At 39.5% G+C, this 14,994-nt stretch overlaps 1 protein-coding gene across 1 annotated transcript in view; it reads right to left on the bottom strand.

Moving 5' to 3' along the window:
* Window positions 1-14,994, bottom strand: part of PLCB4 (phospholipase C beta 4) — a 209,894-nt gene that overhangs the window by 103,427 nt on the left and 91,473 nt on the right. Inside the window, exons 3-5 of the mRNA XM_069495811.1 lie at window positions 11,534-11,614; window positions 10,644-10,703; window positions 9,197-9,340 (exon numbers count right to left, since the gene is read on the bottom strand). Coding sequence (XP_069351912.1) covers window positions 9,197-9,340; window positions 10,644-10,703; window positions 11,534-11,614 — 285 coding nt within the window. The remainder of the gene's footprint in view (window positions 1-9,196; window positions 9,341-10,643; window positions 10,704-11,533; window positions 11,615-14,994) is intronic.

The following is a 14,994-nucleotide window of genomic DNA, read 5'->3' as shown; positions in this document are numbered from 1 at the left end:
GTAATTGCAGACAACCGGGTGATAAGCTCATGCTCAAGGCTTCTTTCCCTCTCAATCACTCCTCCAAGGAAACCACCTCACGGATGCAGGTGACTAAACTCCCTGAAAACAACAGCAAAACTTCCTCTAGCTCCAGTTCCGTGTTCCTGAACATGCATTTTTGACAAGGAGCTTGTACGTAAGTCTAGCACTAAGAAAAATGAGAGTTCAAAATCTACACTTGACTTTGAAAGTAGGGAGGTTCAAAAGAAAGCAAAGACAGACATTTTCAGAATGTCAGCGGGCTAGAGATGTGCACCTAGGGACAGCTGGCCCGTCAGACAGACCCCTCAGAGTCCCAAGTAGTGTATGACCACCTTCCTATTGTATGGGCCACGGCAGGTCCTGGGACAGATTCCTCAGAGAACTTACTTTAAACAAATTCATTGTCCCCTTTTCTTTCCAACCCAAAGTAATCAGGCCTTCAATTTTTGATTAACTGTACCATCACACTCCCAGTTAATCAGACTCAAAGTCTGGTTTCTACCTTAGCTTCTTCTCTAACTTCATCCAGGAACAAATCCTGTGGGTTGCACATTCAGATGTTTCTCACAGCTCTTTCCTCCTTGTGTAACCAGCTGATGCCAAGAACAACTGATTCTCTTGTAGTCTGTGTCTCAGGATCTCTCAAGTTTTTAATGTGCACAGGAAGCACCTGGGGATGTTGTTCAAATGCAGGTTCTGGTTCAGCCTAAGCTCCTGCATTTCTAGCAAGCTCCCAGGTGACAGGACCCTGCTGGTCCATGACCATACTGTGAGTAGCAGGGCTCTCACCCACATGTTAATCTCATAATAATCACCATCTATTAATCTTCTTAGAATGTAAATCTCATGTGGTACCCCTCTTCCAACACAAGTCATGACCTTCTAATACCTTCCTGGACTCTTCAGGATAGATTCCATAAGCATTTTAGCTTGGCACTCAAAGGAGGCCATTGTCTTTAGCCAAACTTTCCAAGTTTCCAATAAAAAATGAAAAAATGTTCACTCCATTCTTATTGGACTCAGCATTGTGCGTTCAACATTCCTCTGCTTCTGTATCTTAGTTCATGTCCTAACTTCCATCTGTATAGCCTTCTCTCTTCTAGTGGACTGTCCACTATGGACATCACCATAATGGGACCAGCAGGCCCTCTTTCTTCTGGGTGCAATACCCCACTTCTTTTATGGAATTGCTTCTCTCCAACCACAGAGCCTCCTATCCTAGTCGTTCGACTCCTGGCCTTAAGGATACGGATGTGGTCCAGGTTAAACTAATCTAGGGACTTCCCTGCGTACACAAGTGTCTGTCAAAGCACCTAACCTGGCCCTTACTTGGCTCTTGGTATACTTCCTTTTGCAAAGAGAGTCCTCAAGTCTTATAAGAAAAAGTGACTTCGAGGGATGCATGGTACAACTCCCTTCTTTTACAAATGAGGATAAGAAGACTAATATAGTTGAAATGATTTGCCCAAGTTTAGGATTCATAAAACAATAATTCTTGGCTGAACAGCTGAATGAAGAAATAAAGGAAAAAACTGGGCATCTTCATTTAAAATGCCAATAAGGTGAACACATTAAGGAAACACCAGCATTCACTTTAGTGCAAGTGCACTCATGCTACATGCTGCCTGATGTCTACAGCTAAGCTTTCAAATGATCCACAGACATGTTCGTCATAGTGTTTAAAAAAATGTATTGTCAACATTTTAACATCAGATTTCACGTAAAAAGGCCAGATGTTCAGAATTTCATGGAAAAGAAATGAACAACAATCTAGCAAGCTCAGGATCACATTTTGGTAGTTGGAAAATAAGCTGGAAGTAAGTGGACGCTGCTGCCCTCAACAGTGTGCGCACTGCAGCTTGCTGCAGGCCACACCGTCCCCTGTTTGTCTCTGCCTGGCACTTTTTCATTAGTCACATCACCTCCCTGGCTCCTGCAGGTAGCTAAGTTCACAACGTCTGGTCTAAAGGAACTGTGGTTTTTGATGACGTATGAATAAAGAAATTGATTCAGAGTTCAGAGAGCCAGCAAAGATGAGACACTGAAGTAGTGGATTCTAGGACAGATGGTCTTGCAGGAGCAAATGAGAATGGAGAAGGCAAAGCAGCAGCAGCCAGAGGGGGGAAAGGTGGGTGTGGGAGGCCCAAGGAGACTAATTTCACCCACTCCACAGACTCACTGATGAACACAGCCGTCCTAAGACAGGGAGTGTGATGGTCTCTAAATTCAACCCAGCAATAAAAACAATAAACCCCATTATCTTTATTGGGCAAGAAGAAAACTTTTAGGCCGAATGGGGCATTTTAAACTTAAGCATATGCACCCACTTATTTGCTCAGATCCACAGCTCTGCCTTCAAGCAAGCTTCTCAATGCCCCTCATTCATTTGCTTCCCATGAACTCAGAAGATTTTAAAGAAAAAAAATAAGAAAATACTAATTTTCAGTGTTGGAAACATGAAAAAATATATATAACTATCACACAGTCATCTATCCATCCCACACTTGAGCCTCAAAGACCTGTGAGGCAATGTAGCAAAGAAACTTTAATCAATTAGTACATTGGGCTTTGGATGATGGACAGGAGATCCAGATTTACAATTCAGCTGCTTTCATAGTCAGCAGGCGTCGGCTCAGGTGAGCCTGGGCAGCAGGCCGGTGAATGCAAGTTCTTCAAGGCCTCTGCAAGACAAACGGGATATAAACGCTAGTAATGGAGCTTTACTGCACGGCCCAGGTTCTCGAACTTCAGTGTGCATCAGAATCACCCAGAAGGCTGAGTCAAACCGGGGTTTCTGATTCAGTAGGGCTGGGGCAGGGCCTGCATCTCTAGCAAGTTCTCAGGTATTGCTGGAGCCGCTGCTGGTCTGGGGGCTATACTTTGAGAACCACTGTCACATAATACAATTAAAACTACATTTCAAGAAATGGAATAGCGTTTCTCAGGAGCCCCCCGAGGTGAAGCTGAAGCCTGTGATCTGATCCCTTGTGGGTAGCCCTGTGCTTGCATTATCCCTAGAGGACCTGGCTGCAGGGCTGGGAGTCTCTGCAGGACATTAGCAAAGACAGTAGGTAGGACTGACTACACAGAGAACTTGATTTTTTTTTTTTTTTTTTTAAGCAAAACAAAGAATCAATCCCTTCTCCAGGAGCCACTGTAATAAGCCTGTCACTCCACAGAATTCAAGTTCAACAAAGCAATTTTGACATTGAACCCAATTTGTTGAAATAATATTTTATTATCTATCATAAATTACTCAACTTTATCTTTTTGCCTACAAAAAGAACATGTAACTTTTTTGTAATTGAATTTCTATAGTAGTTATTCATACGCTTATTTGATGACTTGGTTACAAGGCCTAATTTATGGAGTTCACCAAATATTTACAACCTACATAAAGTATAATGAGCAGGCTGGAAATCGTCTCAACTCAATCCCAATCTTTGCAATTTGAACCTCGTAATAACAGCTTATTTTTTGTAATCAAAGGAAAATTCAACTTGGTATAAAATAACAGATTTATTTGTGGAGATTTTAAATGAGGGTTGCAGTTTCAATCTTATGTGTGGTGACGCTGTGATTTCAGTTTGCTATGCGGCAGCAGCAGCTGTAACTTAATGAAAGACATCTGAACTCCCTTCGACTCCCAAGATACTAAAATCCTTCTGAGCTAGTTGTACTCTGGGAGAGGAAAAAAAAAAAAAAAAAAACGCATGAGAGCCACAGTTGCTTTTCTAACAAAATTTTCAAACAAATTTGTTATAATGCTCAGTATTAAGCTATTGGCATTGTTTATGGTAAAACAGTGGGCAAAAAGAGGAGAATGATTTCAGAGGGGAAAAAAAGAGCTTTATTACAGGTTAGGAAAAAAATGAGAAAATACCTTCCTTCCTATGGCTGCATTTATTCGTAAGTGTTTTAAGCTACATGACATAGAAGACTCACCTATTACCCAAAAGCACACTGAGTTTGGGGTAAAAATGGCAGCAATTTGTCAGCAATTCTTTTCAACAGAGGGTTTTTCAGGAGAGGAAATGAAAGCTACATTTTCTAACTGGAACAACAGGAAGGATTTAGGTGAGCAGGATATCATGATCCCAGCTGGAAAGAGGCCAGGACGCCAGGGTCGAAACCTCCACTCCTTGTCACGGATTCTTAGCCGCAGCAGCCCTGCTACATCCTGAAAAGTGACACTAAGAATAACACCACGGGATCCCAGATTTCTTTGTTCCCTTTAGATCATCACCGAATCACATTTTCCCAGTCTTTTCCTAGCTCCTCTTACAACTAAATGGTACAACGCTAAGGTATGCAGCATGAAGGGTTACACATATTTATCACTTGGGATAGAATTTGATTTCGTGAACATAAGTACTTCAGTAAAACAGGTATTTATTGAGCACTTACTAAATGCTGGGCACCAACTGTGCTAGATGTTGGGGGATACAGCAGTGAACAGAATACTGCCCTCGTGGATGAAAAAAAAGAATATATGAATAAATATATATTATATTAATAGCATGTATATAGTGGTAAGTGCTAAGAAGAAAAATAAAGCAGGATAAGGAGTGAGAACATGCTGAAAGGGCGAGAGAAGGGGGAGGTCATGCTAAGGCGATATTCCAACAGAGATGCGTGGAATGTGAGGGAGACAGCTCTGTGTGTCACGGGGGAAAGAGGGTGCTCCAGGCAGCACGGACAGTAAATGCAGAGTCCCTGAGGCTGGAAGGAAACACAAAGAAAGGAAGGAAGAAAGAGGGAGATGAGGACAGAAAGGGGAAGGAAGGTGAGGCTGGTGTCTTGCTGGACCTTGGAGGCTCTTGAGCAGTGGAGTGATTGATCTGAACTACAAAGACATCTCTCTGGCTGCCATTTTGAGACTAGACCAAATGGGGCAAGGCCAAGGCAAAGGCAAGACGTCTCTTGGAGCAGAAGAGGGGAGAAATGATATTGGCCTGGATCACAGTGCAGTGCTGATGGTGGTAAGGGGCAGCTAGAGTCTGCATACATTTTGAAGGTATTTGTGAATACTATTTGTGAATGGACTGATGTAGGACGTGAGGGGAAGGTGTTCAGGGTCTCAGCACCTGACAGGGCAGAGCTGTTGAGATGAGAAAGACTGTGGGAGGAGCAGGAGAGAAGAGTGAATTGATGGTTTGAGACCTAAGTTTAAATGCTCCATTAAAAAGTGGGAAACAGACACGAACAGACGTTTCTCAAAAGAAAATACACAAATGGCCAAGAAACATATGAAGAAGTGCTCAACATCACTAATCATCAGGGAAATGCAAATTAAAACTGCAATGAGGTATCACCTTACCCCTGTCAGAATGGCTATTACAAAAAAGTCAAAAAACAAAACAGATATTGGCGTGGATGCAGAGAGAAAGGAACACTTATACACTGTTGATGGGACTGCAAATTAGTACAACCTCTATGGAAAACAGTGTGGAAATTCCTCAAAGAACTAAATGTAGACTTACCATTCAACCCAGCAATCCCACTACTGGGTATCTACCAAAGGAAAATAAGTCATTTTACCAAAGAGACACCTGCACGCGAATGTTTATTTCAGCACAATTCACAATCTCAACAATGTAGAATCAACCTAAGGGGCCATCAATTCATGAGTAGATAAAGAAAATGCGGGCTGTATATATGTGTGTGTATATATCCACACACACCATGAAGTACTACTCAGCCATAAAAAGGAATGAAATAATGTTGTTTGCAGCAATTTGTATGGAATTGGAGACAATTATCCTAAGTGAAGTACCTGAGCAATGGAAAAACAAACACCATGTGTACTCTGTGGTAACTGGGAGCTAATCAATGGGCACAAAGAGATGTAAAGGTCATAGGTCATAGGAAATCAAGAAGTGGGCAGGGGGGAGGGGCAAAAAACTCCACATTGGGTACTATGAACACTATTCAGGTGGATGGGCACTAGCCCCAATTAAGCATTATAAAAAGTATCCATGTAACAAGAACATTGGTACCTCTTTAATATTTTGAAATTAAAAAATGCCATGTAATAGAGGAGAAACGTATATAGAATTGAGCTCAAATCTTCTAAATAGGTACAGTGGCAAGGCAAGCGTATTTACTCTTTAAGCAGAGAGGGCAGCTGAAGAAAATACAAGCTGAGCTGCAAAGATGTCTCTTATCATGCTGTCATCTTCTACTGAAAAAATCATATTTTCAGGGTCACATGCACTAGAAAATATCTTGTGTTTATTTGAAACCTCAACTCCGGGAAGCTCAAAGTTTTCATATAAAATTTTATTGACTTTTAAAATATCCGCTTGAAATAGAAGAAAACAGTATCAAAGACTGTCTTTGAGAAGTAGAAGAATAAAGAAGGTAGAGTGGCTTGCTCAAAGTCAGGGAAGGGTCTTCCAGGTGAAACCTGATTCTCTGTGTAAAGGACAGTAAGTTGAAAGTTGGCCCCTTTGCCTGGATTAAATGTTCAATTAAGTGAATTCTTCAGAGTAATCAGATAGTAAGTGTAATAAGAGCCCAGGAATCAAGAATAGAATCAAGAATCTCATAAGATAAATATTCACAAGCAAGTTTTATCCTGGAAACTATCTTAATTTATACCTCAATGGTCAGACCCAGACTGGTCAGGTGTTCCTAAGACAAGCAAAACACTGATCTCCCAGGGAATGCTGAACTCTCACGGGTAGGAAACTACTATGCAATATTTTGTACACTTTTGCTCTCACTTTGCATGTCCACAATGAGTTACTGATGTTTGTTTCCAAACCTGTGTATGTAGTTGTAATAAAAATTACATAAACCAGTGAAATAATTCTTGTGGTAAGAAAGAACATTGTTTTTTCTCTAGCTGAATATTTGTGGAAGTTTTCTTCTCAAAAAAATTTTTTTTTCTCAAATGCTGTGTGGACAAGAAAACTAATGGATTAGGGAAAGAGAAGTCATATAACTGTAGGATTTTGCATTCAGTTGCACTCTGTTCCACGAGTGCGCTTGAAGTTTCAGCTCCACTTTAAAGAAACCAAACTGGATATCTGAGACAGTCCATTGGTGGCTGAAACATAGGCAAAAAATACATAAACCACAATCAACAGACCTATAACTTCATGAAAAGGCTTCAGTCCTAACATCAAAAGATTGGCCAGCAATTGAATAACATTTATTATATGCTTCAAGTTAAAGTGTTTAAGGTATATATGTATTAATTTTAAAAATGATTACTTGCTCTAACTGACGTCTGTGATAACCTGACCAGGAATACAGCTTCTCACCACCCGGGCTAAGAGGACTGTTAATATATTCCATGGTCAGATGATCATACGATCCTAAGCTGTGCTTACCTTGGAGTGGTACCACTGACTGATTCACAAACACCATTTCAGGTACACTGGGAGATCTCTACATTTCTCATTGACCCCAATTTAATTTATGAATTCTGCCATTATTTTGACCTAAGATAATTACACCTGTGTGCATTTCATATAAATCCTCTCACTTTGATGGCTTGTGTGTCGTTAGGGATAGTAACATACAAAAGAATAGGAATAAGATGGTGGTGATGAGGGAAATGTCAGTGCTGGAGGTGGTAAATATTATGATCTGGATTAATATAGTTATTTTAAGTTTTGAAATCAGGAGGTGGGCAAGATTATCCACATACATGTATATCTGGTAAAGACATGTATTCAATATCTTCCCCAAGTGTTGATCAACCAAAAGGACATGCTCTAATAATTATGGATTGTCTAGTAGGGACAGTGAGATTTATATTTATATATTATACTATTAATGAAATATAAAATTCTAAGTAATAGTTCTCAGAAGCTAAAACACTTAGTCTCTTCAATAAGAGCAGGTGGAAGTAGCATTGTGTTTGAATGGAAAATCCAGTACAGAATTATCTTTCGGTTCTTACTTGTCTGGCTAGCTGCTCTTAAATTTCAGTGCAAATGCTACTAGAAAGAAACCTCCAAATCTTGTCTTTACATATACATCCCACCACCAGTTATCTCTGGATCCATGGTTAAGTTATGAAATCTCAGTTTCCTCAGATGATCTTACGTGTACATTTCCTTCTAGTTCTAAAATTTGGTATTTTTCATGACACCTTTCTCACTCACCCCTATGCTGAGTTTGCATTTGTAGGATTAATGGGGAAATGACATGCCTCCCCATTCCCCTCAAACCATGTCTCCACAGTGGGAGAGTAAAGACTCAGTCCTCTTCACACATACTATAGAAACATAATGGGAGCTTTGTACAAAGGTAAAACCACCCTGAGAATCAATGATTCACAGAAAAAAGATTTAAGTTTGAGGCTTTCTACTTCTTTGGCCAAAATCTCCTTAAGACTCCCTTGCCAGGACAATGGTATGTAGAACATAGTATTAAAAGATGGATCTTAACTCAATATTTTAGTAACTTTTTGGCAGGGGGGTAGTTTGGATTTCTTAACCATTCAGACCCACACTGCCCAATATGTAGTCATTAGCCATACACAGCTATTGAACACTTGAAATGCAGCTAGTCTGATTGGAAAATACATACCAGATTTCAAAGAGTTAGTATGAACAAAAGAATGTACAATATATCACTAATGAATTTTATATTGGTATCATATTAAAATGACAATACTTTGGATATATTGGGTTAAATAAAATATTTTATTAAAATTAATTTCACCTATGTCTTTTTACTTTTAACATGTGACAAGAAAAATTTAAATTATATATTAATATGTGCCTTACATTATATTTCTACTGGGCAGTACTGACCTAGATCTTTGCTACTCGAATTGTGGTTGTCAGATCAACAGCATCTGCATCATCTGGTAGCTGGTTAGAGAGGAGAATCTTGTCCCCACCTCAGACCTATTGAATCGGAAGCTGCATTTTAACAAGATCCCAGGGGATTCCTATGCGCATTCAATTTTGGGAAGTGCTGGACTAGTTTTTCCTACAATATGTCATCCTAGGAGTTGGGGTTGTTGACCTACATCAGTGACATGATAAAAGGGTATAGAAACTAGCCAGCAAAGCAATGTAAATTTTTAAAAATTTACATTACCAAACCATTTAAGAATATCTATTAAAACTATATTATACATACAAATTACACACACAGCATATACACATACGGGCAGAAGGGAGGGAGGCCATTTAACTGAGGCTACCTTAGTTACTTCTGGATTTTCAGCCACCAAGTAGGTGAAGCTAATGTTCACCAGATCTGTTCCACTGCAGACACAAACTATCCGCCCTTCCAGATCATTTTCTGATTTTCCAACAGTTTCAAGAGCAGCCAGGATTTTGGGATCCTGTAGAGAGGTATACAAATAGGAAAATATGTTAGATCACAGAGCATGGAGGAGGAAATATGATAAAAAAGACATCACCACATTTGATGTAAAAATATACATAAAAGCATTTTTTTTCTATCTAAAGTGCCCAGATATCTAGCATTATTCTAAAACCTGTAGAGGTGAAATCTATAGTACTACATATTAATTACTTGAAATCACTTGATAAGAAAGGTATATTATAAAATTTCTGATTTAGAAAACAAGGTATAAGGGTCTTTGTTTAGATTTTTGGTTGTAGTTATTGGAGGAACCGGACTATAGCAATGGGACAAGAGGGCTCTGACTGGGGTCTGCTTGTGTCCACAAAGATCAAAGGGGCCTCGCTCTCACCAGAGGACAGGCAGGGAGGGTTCACGTGAATACAATTGGCACCACCACAATCAGCAACCACAGGTCCTTCCCCAAAATGAGATTAAGTCTTTTAAGTAGCCTGAATACAAAGAGTGAGTATTTTCATTTCTAGAAGCCATGGTATTCTCAACTGGAATGAAGGCCGTGCAAGTTTACCCTAATTAGTAAATAAAATAGTGTCTTTGTTCTCCAAAAGAACTCAGGAAGAAATGCAGACATACAGTTACACAGAAAATTTGACTAACATAAAAGAGGATAACCTTTAAAAAAAAAAGCAAAAACAAAAACAAAGTAAGGAATGTAATTTTGTTTTGTACAGCCAAAACCCTGCAGGGCTATTATAGAAAAGGGAATAAATACTGTGCTAGAATATTCTACAAAGAAAAATTCCTTGCACCATTATGCAAATAGCTTCTTATTCAAACACATCAATCACTGTGAAGAAGACTGATTTGTGTTTTTTTTCTCTTCTCAGAGGCAAACTGAGCCTTTAAGGTGAGTCCATGTCTGAGTGCCCAGGTGCACAATATGGGAGTAATCAAGACATTTAAATTTCCACATCAACCACATCAACAGATGAGAAGTGAATCACTGTTTGATTAAAAAAAAAAAAAAAAACACAACAAAAAAAAAAACAGGGAGGGAGATGTATCAAATTAAGGAAACTATTTCTTTGCTGCTGGTATCATGCAAGGGTCTTGTTTTTCAAGGGTTAATAGAATTTCTAATTTAACAAAAGATAATGCAATCCAAATAATCACCCAACAGTTTTAGATGAGAAGATTTCTAAATTATGTCTGTTCTTAATTCCAAGCTGATGATTTCAGAGCAGTAACATGTTAAACATCATTCTGGAGACCATTTCCAATATAAGTAAATCTGTGTTTAGAAAATCAATCATAGGTACCTTTGGTATGGCTCCCAACCGAATACTGTTGATGAGGGAACATTCTAGCACTTGTCCTTCCTGAAGAGAAAATGCAACACAGCAGTGAGCTTAAATCCCGCCAGACCTATGGCATAGACAAAGTGCTTGGCAAAGATTTCTGACAGCGAAGGCAATGCTGATTAGAGTAAGGTAGAAGAGGGAGTGAACACTAAATAACAATAATAATTATTTCCAGTGATCAGAAATAATCAAGATCCCAAACATTCTATTTCAAATGTATATATGAACGCAACTCTGAATATTGATGTTTATAAAATGCTATTATTTTTATGCATGTAATATTGTTAATAATGTCTGCATATCATTAAATACATGTGTACATAAAATACTATGTAGGCATAATGCTAACTTTTATATAACTTCAATTCTACTTTTCTTAAATTCAGCTCAAATGTTCATTAAATGTGTACATTGTGCCATCCATCAAATTCAGTCCCAGCGTGTAATGAGACGAACACACTTCTAATGTACCTTTTAGATTTGAGCTTGAGCATTTCTTCTTCTGCGAGATCGTCCCAACTCCCAAGATTAAATCAGACCTGACTATTTTAAGCTCTTGTAACAATCCAAACTTCTCTTTCACAACACTCAATGATGTGTATCTTTTTTTTCTTTTTTTTCCAATGCCTGACTTTGCTCCTGGACAGGAATCTATGAGGGTTAGGATGGTGTCCTAGGTTATCACTATATTCCCCAATGCCTGGCACATGGAGGAATGTTTTTAAAATCTTGAATGACTGAGTAAGTGTTGGGTCCATGCCCTCCAGAGGCACTCAGTCTACTTGCTGAACAACGAAATGGCTTAAACCAGTAGCAGGGAAGAACAACTAGGTATTCTTGTGTCATACCTTGCCTTCACTTTTCCAGGTCAGAAAGAAGCCAAATTCATCCACTTTGAAGAGACAGTTGGGTTCAAACACAAAGGATTCCTGTTAAAAAGAAACATGTTGATCTTCATGACTCATACCATTCTGAATCCAATAAAAATGCAAATATCTTTGAGCTTCTAAACAAGGGAAAATGAGAAATCACCATTTTTCATCCTGATTCTTAATATTTACATTTTTTATTGTATTAACGGAACATTTTTATTTTGACAACTCTTTGCATTCATTTTTGCATTGCAAGGCTGATCAATTCAATACAGCATCTTCATCTAGAACAGGTTTAAGAACAAAACACACTGGAGGTATGAAGGTTAGAGAGAAGAAAGCTTCCCTAAATCTTGAAAGAGCTCCTGAGAAGGGGAAGGACTCCCAGGTTCCAGCCCACTGGTCTCCCTACATACAAGAGGAACCACTGCCCGTATCTAACACAATGTCAAAAATCAGTAGAAAAAATCTTTTTAAAGTCACCGTTTTTTGTTTTTAGGGATTTTTTTGTGTGTCTGTACAATTTAACATTGAGATATTTACTCAGAAAATTGCTGAGATTTTTTGCATTTTTGTCCAACTTCATTGGTGCCCTGTAAAGCAGGTCTTGAACAGCCCTTTGAGCGTCTCAGAGTGTAGTGCTGGGACTTTTAACATCAGCAATACCTGGGAGCTTGACTGAACTGCAGAATCTAGAGCCCCAGCACAGATGGGCTGAATCAGAGTCTGCAGGCATGCGGCCCAGCAACAGTGTTCCAGCAAGCCTTCCAGATGATTCTGGTGCACACTACACTTTGACCACCATTGCTGTAGACTTTGACACCAGCAACTCAGTGAAAACTACAGAACCAAAATTTGAATCAAGAAAGAATGTTAGCCAAACTTCAGGCCCCAGAGCAGCTATGCTAACTTGCCATGCAATTCCGGTCATTTAGTAAGAAAACACTATTGTGCTTAGGAACTCCAGGAACATTCTACATCATTGAGAGAAAAAGAGTGTTCAGGACATGAACCCAGATGCCCTGTGCCCTCTGTTTGCATTATGCCAAGGCTTGGCATCCACACTTCAACAAATCTACATTGTGCTTTTCACGATCTAAAGAAACCAGCTTCCTAGATCATTGCATTGCTAGGAATTAGGAACCTGCCTGGCAAACCTGGATCAAGCCAGTGACTTAAAACAAATAAACAGTAATTACAGGATTAAGATTTTAAGGGCAGTTCAGACGCTTTGTTTCATCTGTCAAAATTATCTTTCAAAATTCCGGGGACGCAGTAACATTCATCAAGGTAAATCCAATGTCAAGATACGGGGCCACCATAAAGTCAGCCTTTAATCTGGGTGGTTTTCTGGCAGACGAAGAATTAGCATCCATACTCCAACTCTGCGTCAGATGTGTGCTAGGCAACGCAGACCTAGCAATAAGTAAGACAAAGGAAGGGGCATGGTATGACCTTTGCCTTTGAAGTCACAATCCAGTCCCACCATTTATCATATACTTTCTCATAGAAAGACCCTTTCTATGTCTCAGAATCCTTGTCTAATAAGTGGAAGTGTTTACACCCACCTTTCTGGTTTGTTGTGGGAATTAAATGAGAGAGTGAACATAAAGCACAAAGCAGAGTTATAATTCAGCAAGTAGAAGCTCTTATCCACAAGGTATGATTCAAATTTGTCATAGTGGTAGCAAATTGCTAACAATATGAAGTTGCCAATGTAGTATTTTTTGACCCCTCAAAACGGCATTTTTGGACAGTTCAACTTTTTAGGAAAAGGCTTAACACCAAAGTTGATACTTTAGATGGGTCTTCATGCCAGGCAGAGGGAGCAGCATTTGCAAAGACATGTAGCCTTGACCTGACACTGGGAACTTCTGAGAAGTTTGGTGTGGTCAGAACACCTCAAAGGAGTGTCAGGGGAGGAGAAGGAACAAATAAATACAAGTTATTTTATTGGAAGGGTCTTGTATGTCACACAAAAAGGCCTTGAGGAGTCTTATATTGTTAGTGACTAAAAAATGAGAATTATGGACTAATCAAAAATGAGAACGAACACATTTTAGAATACTTCCCGAGCAACATCCTGATGGTAATTAAGAAGTCTATTTGCATGGTGTTCTAAAATATTTCCTAAAGTGATGTTGACAGAGTAGACAGACCCACAAGGAATTAGCCACCATCCTTACTTTATGTGCACCCCTCACCTAATTCCAAATCAGGATTTGAGATGACCCTGGGAATACAGACAGTATATAAGAATCAATTTCCAACTTATTTTGAGGCTGGACTTTCACTTGCTTGACCTCCTAAGTACAATGATTTTTTTCTTCCTTCTCCCATCCGGTGCCTCCAGAGCTTGTCATCACCACTTGGTAATATGGATTCCTAAAGTCCCACTCTTGGACCATTCCATCTGGTCCTTCTAGCCCCGAGCCCTAGAGTCTTCCTTCTCTTATATTTCCTTGACTTCTTTGCAGCCTCCTTTTCCTTAGCCCTGCCAATCTCTCATTAGCCTTCAGGCCTCTCCTCTTGTTACTTCCATCCTCATCTAGCTTATTTCCCTGGCCCAAGATTGCAATCACTTTCTCACGTATGCTCGCTACTCCCATGTCTCATTTTCTGTTTCGTTGGCCAAAAAATCCCAAGTCCATCCTATCCATGTTGTATTACTGAACCTGACAATGAAACTCACAAAATTGAACTGTCTGGCTTCAGTTTGAATTCAAGATTATAAACCTCAAATGGAGAGCCAACAATGACTTTCAATCTTGTATCTCTTTCCTAATAGGTTCTCCACTCTTTGAGACTGTAGTTTCGCTGCTTTTCTGAAACCCATTCACTTCCAGCCAATTACACTGCTTTACTGAGAAGCTATCAGATGGACACGCCCTTCTCTTTCTTCCCTCCCAATACAGCATGCTTTCTCCTGTCAAAGGTCAACTCCCCCACTCTGCTCTGGATTCAAGCCTCTTTCACCCACACAAAAACTTCAGTCCTTTATCACCACCCAACACACATCAGGTTTGTTTTTTCTCTACTAGGTCATTCCTACCAGCACACAAACATGGTCCACTTGTTCCTATTTCCACTTACTACCCCTCTGAGCCCCTTCAGGACATGATATCTTGAAAAGTCTGTCTATATTCACTATCTCCACTGCCTCTCTTCTATACCATCTTTGAACAACTCCATCTAACTTCTGTTTCTATCACCCTCTAAAACTTCTCTGGCCAGTTCACCGTGCTGCCAAACATGGTACACACATTCCTTTCTCATCCGATTTGATCTCCGAGTGGTTGACTATCTCTTCCTTATTGAAACACTCTCCAATCTTGACATCCTGGTTGTGTTCCATTCCATTAATCTCATTTCCGGCCTTCTTCTTCTGCACCCAACTTCTACATGTTCTCATTTTCACTGTGTTCCTAGATCTCATA

Source organism: Eulemur rufifrons, chromosome 20, assembly GCF_041146395.1.
Source record: "Eulemur rufifrons isolate Redbay chromosome 20, OSU_ERuf_1, whole genome shotgun sequence".
NCBI lineage: Eukaryota > Metazoa > Chordata > Mammalia > Primates > Lemuridae > Eulemur > Eulemur rufifrons.
This window is presented reverse-complemented; position numbering and strand designations above follow the sequence as displayed.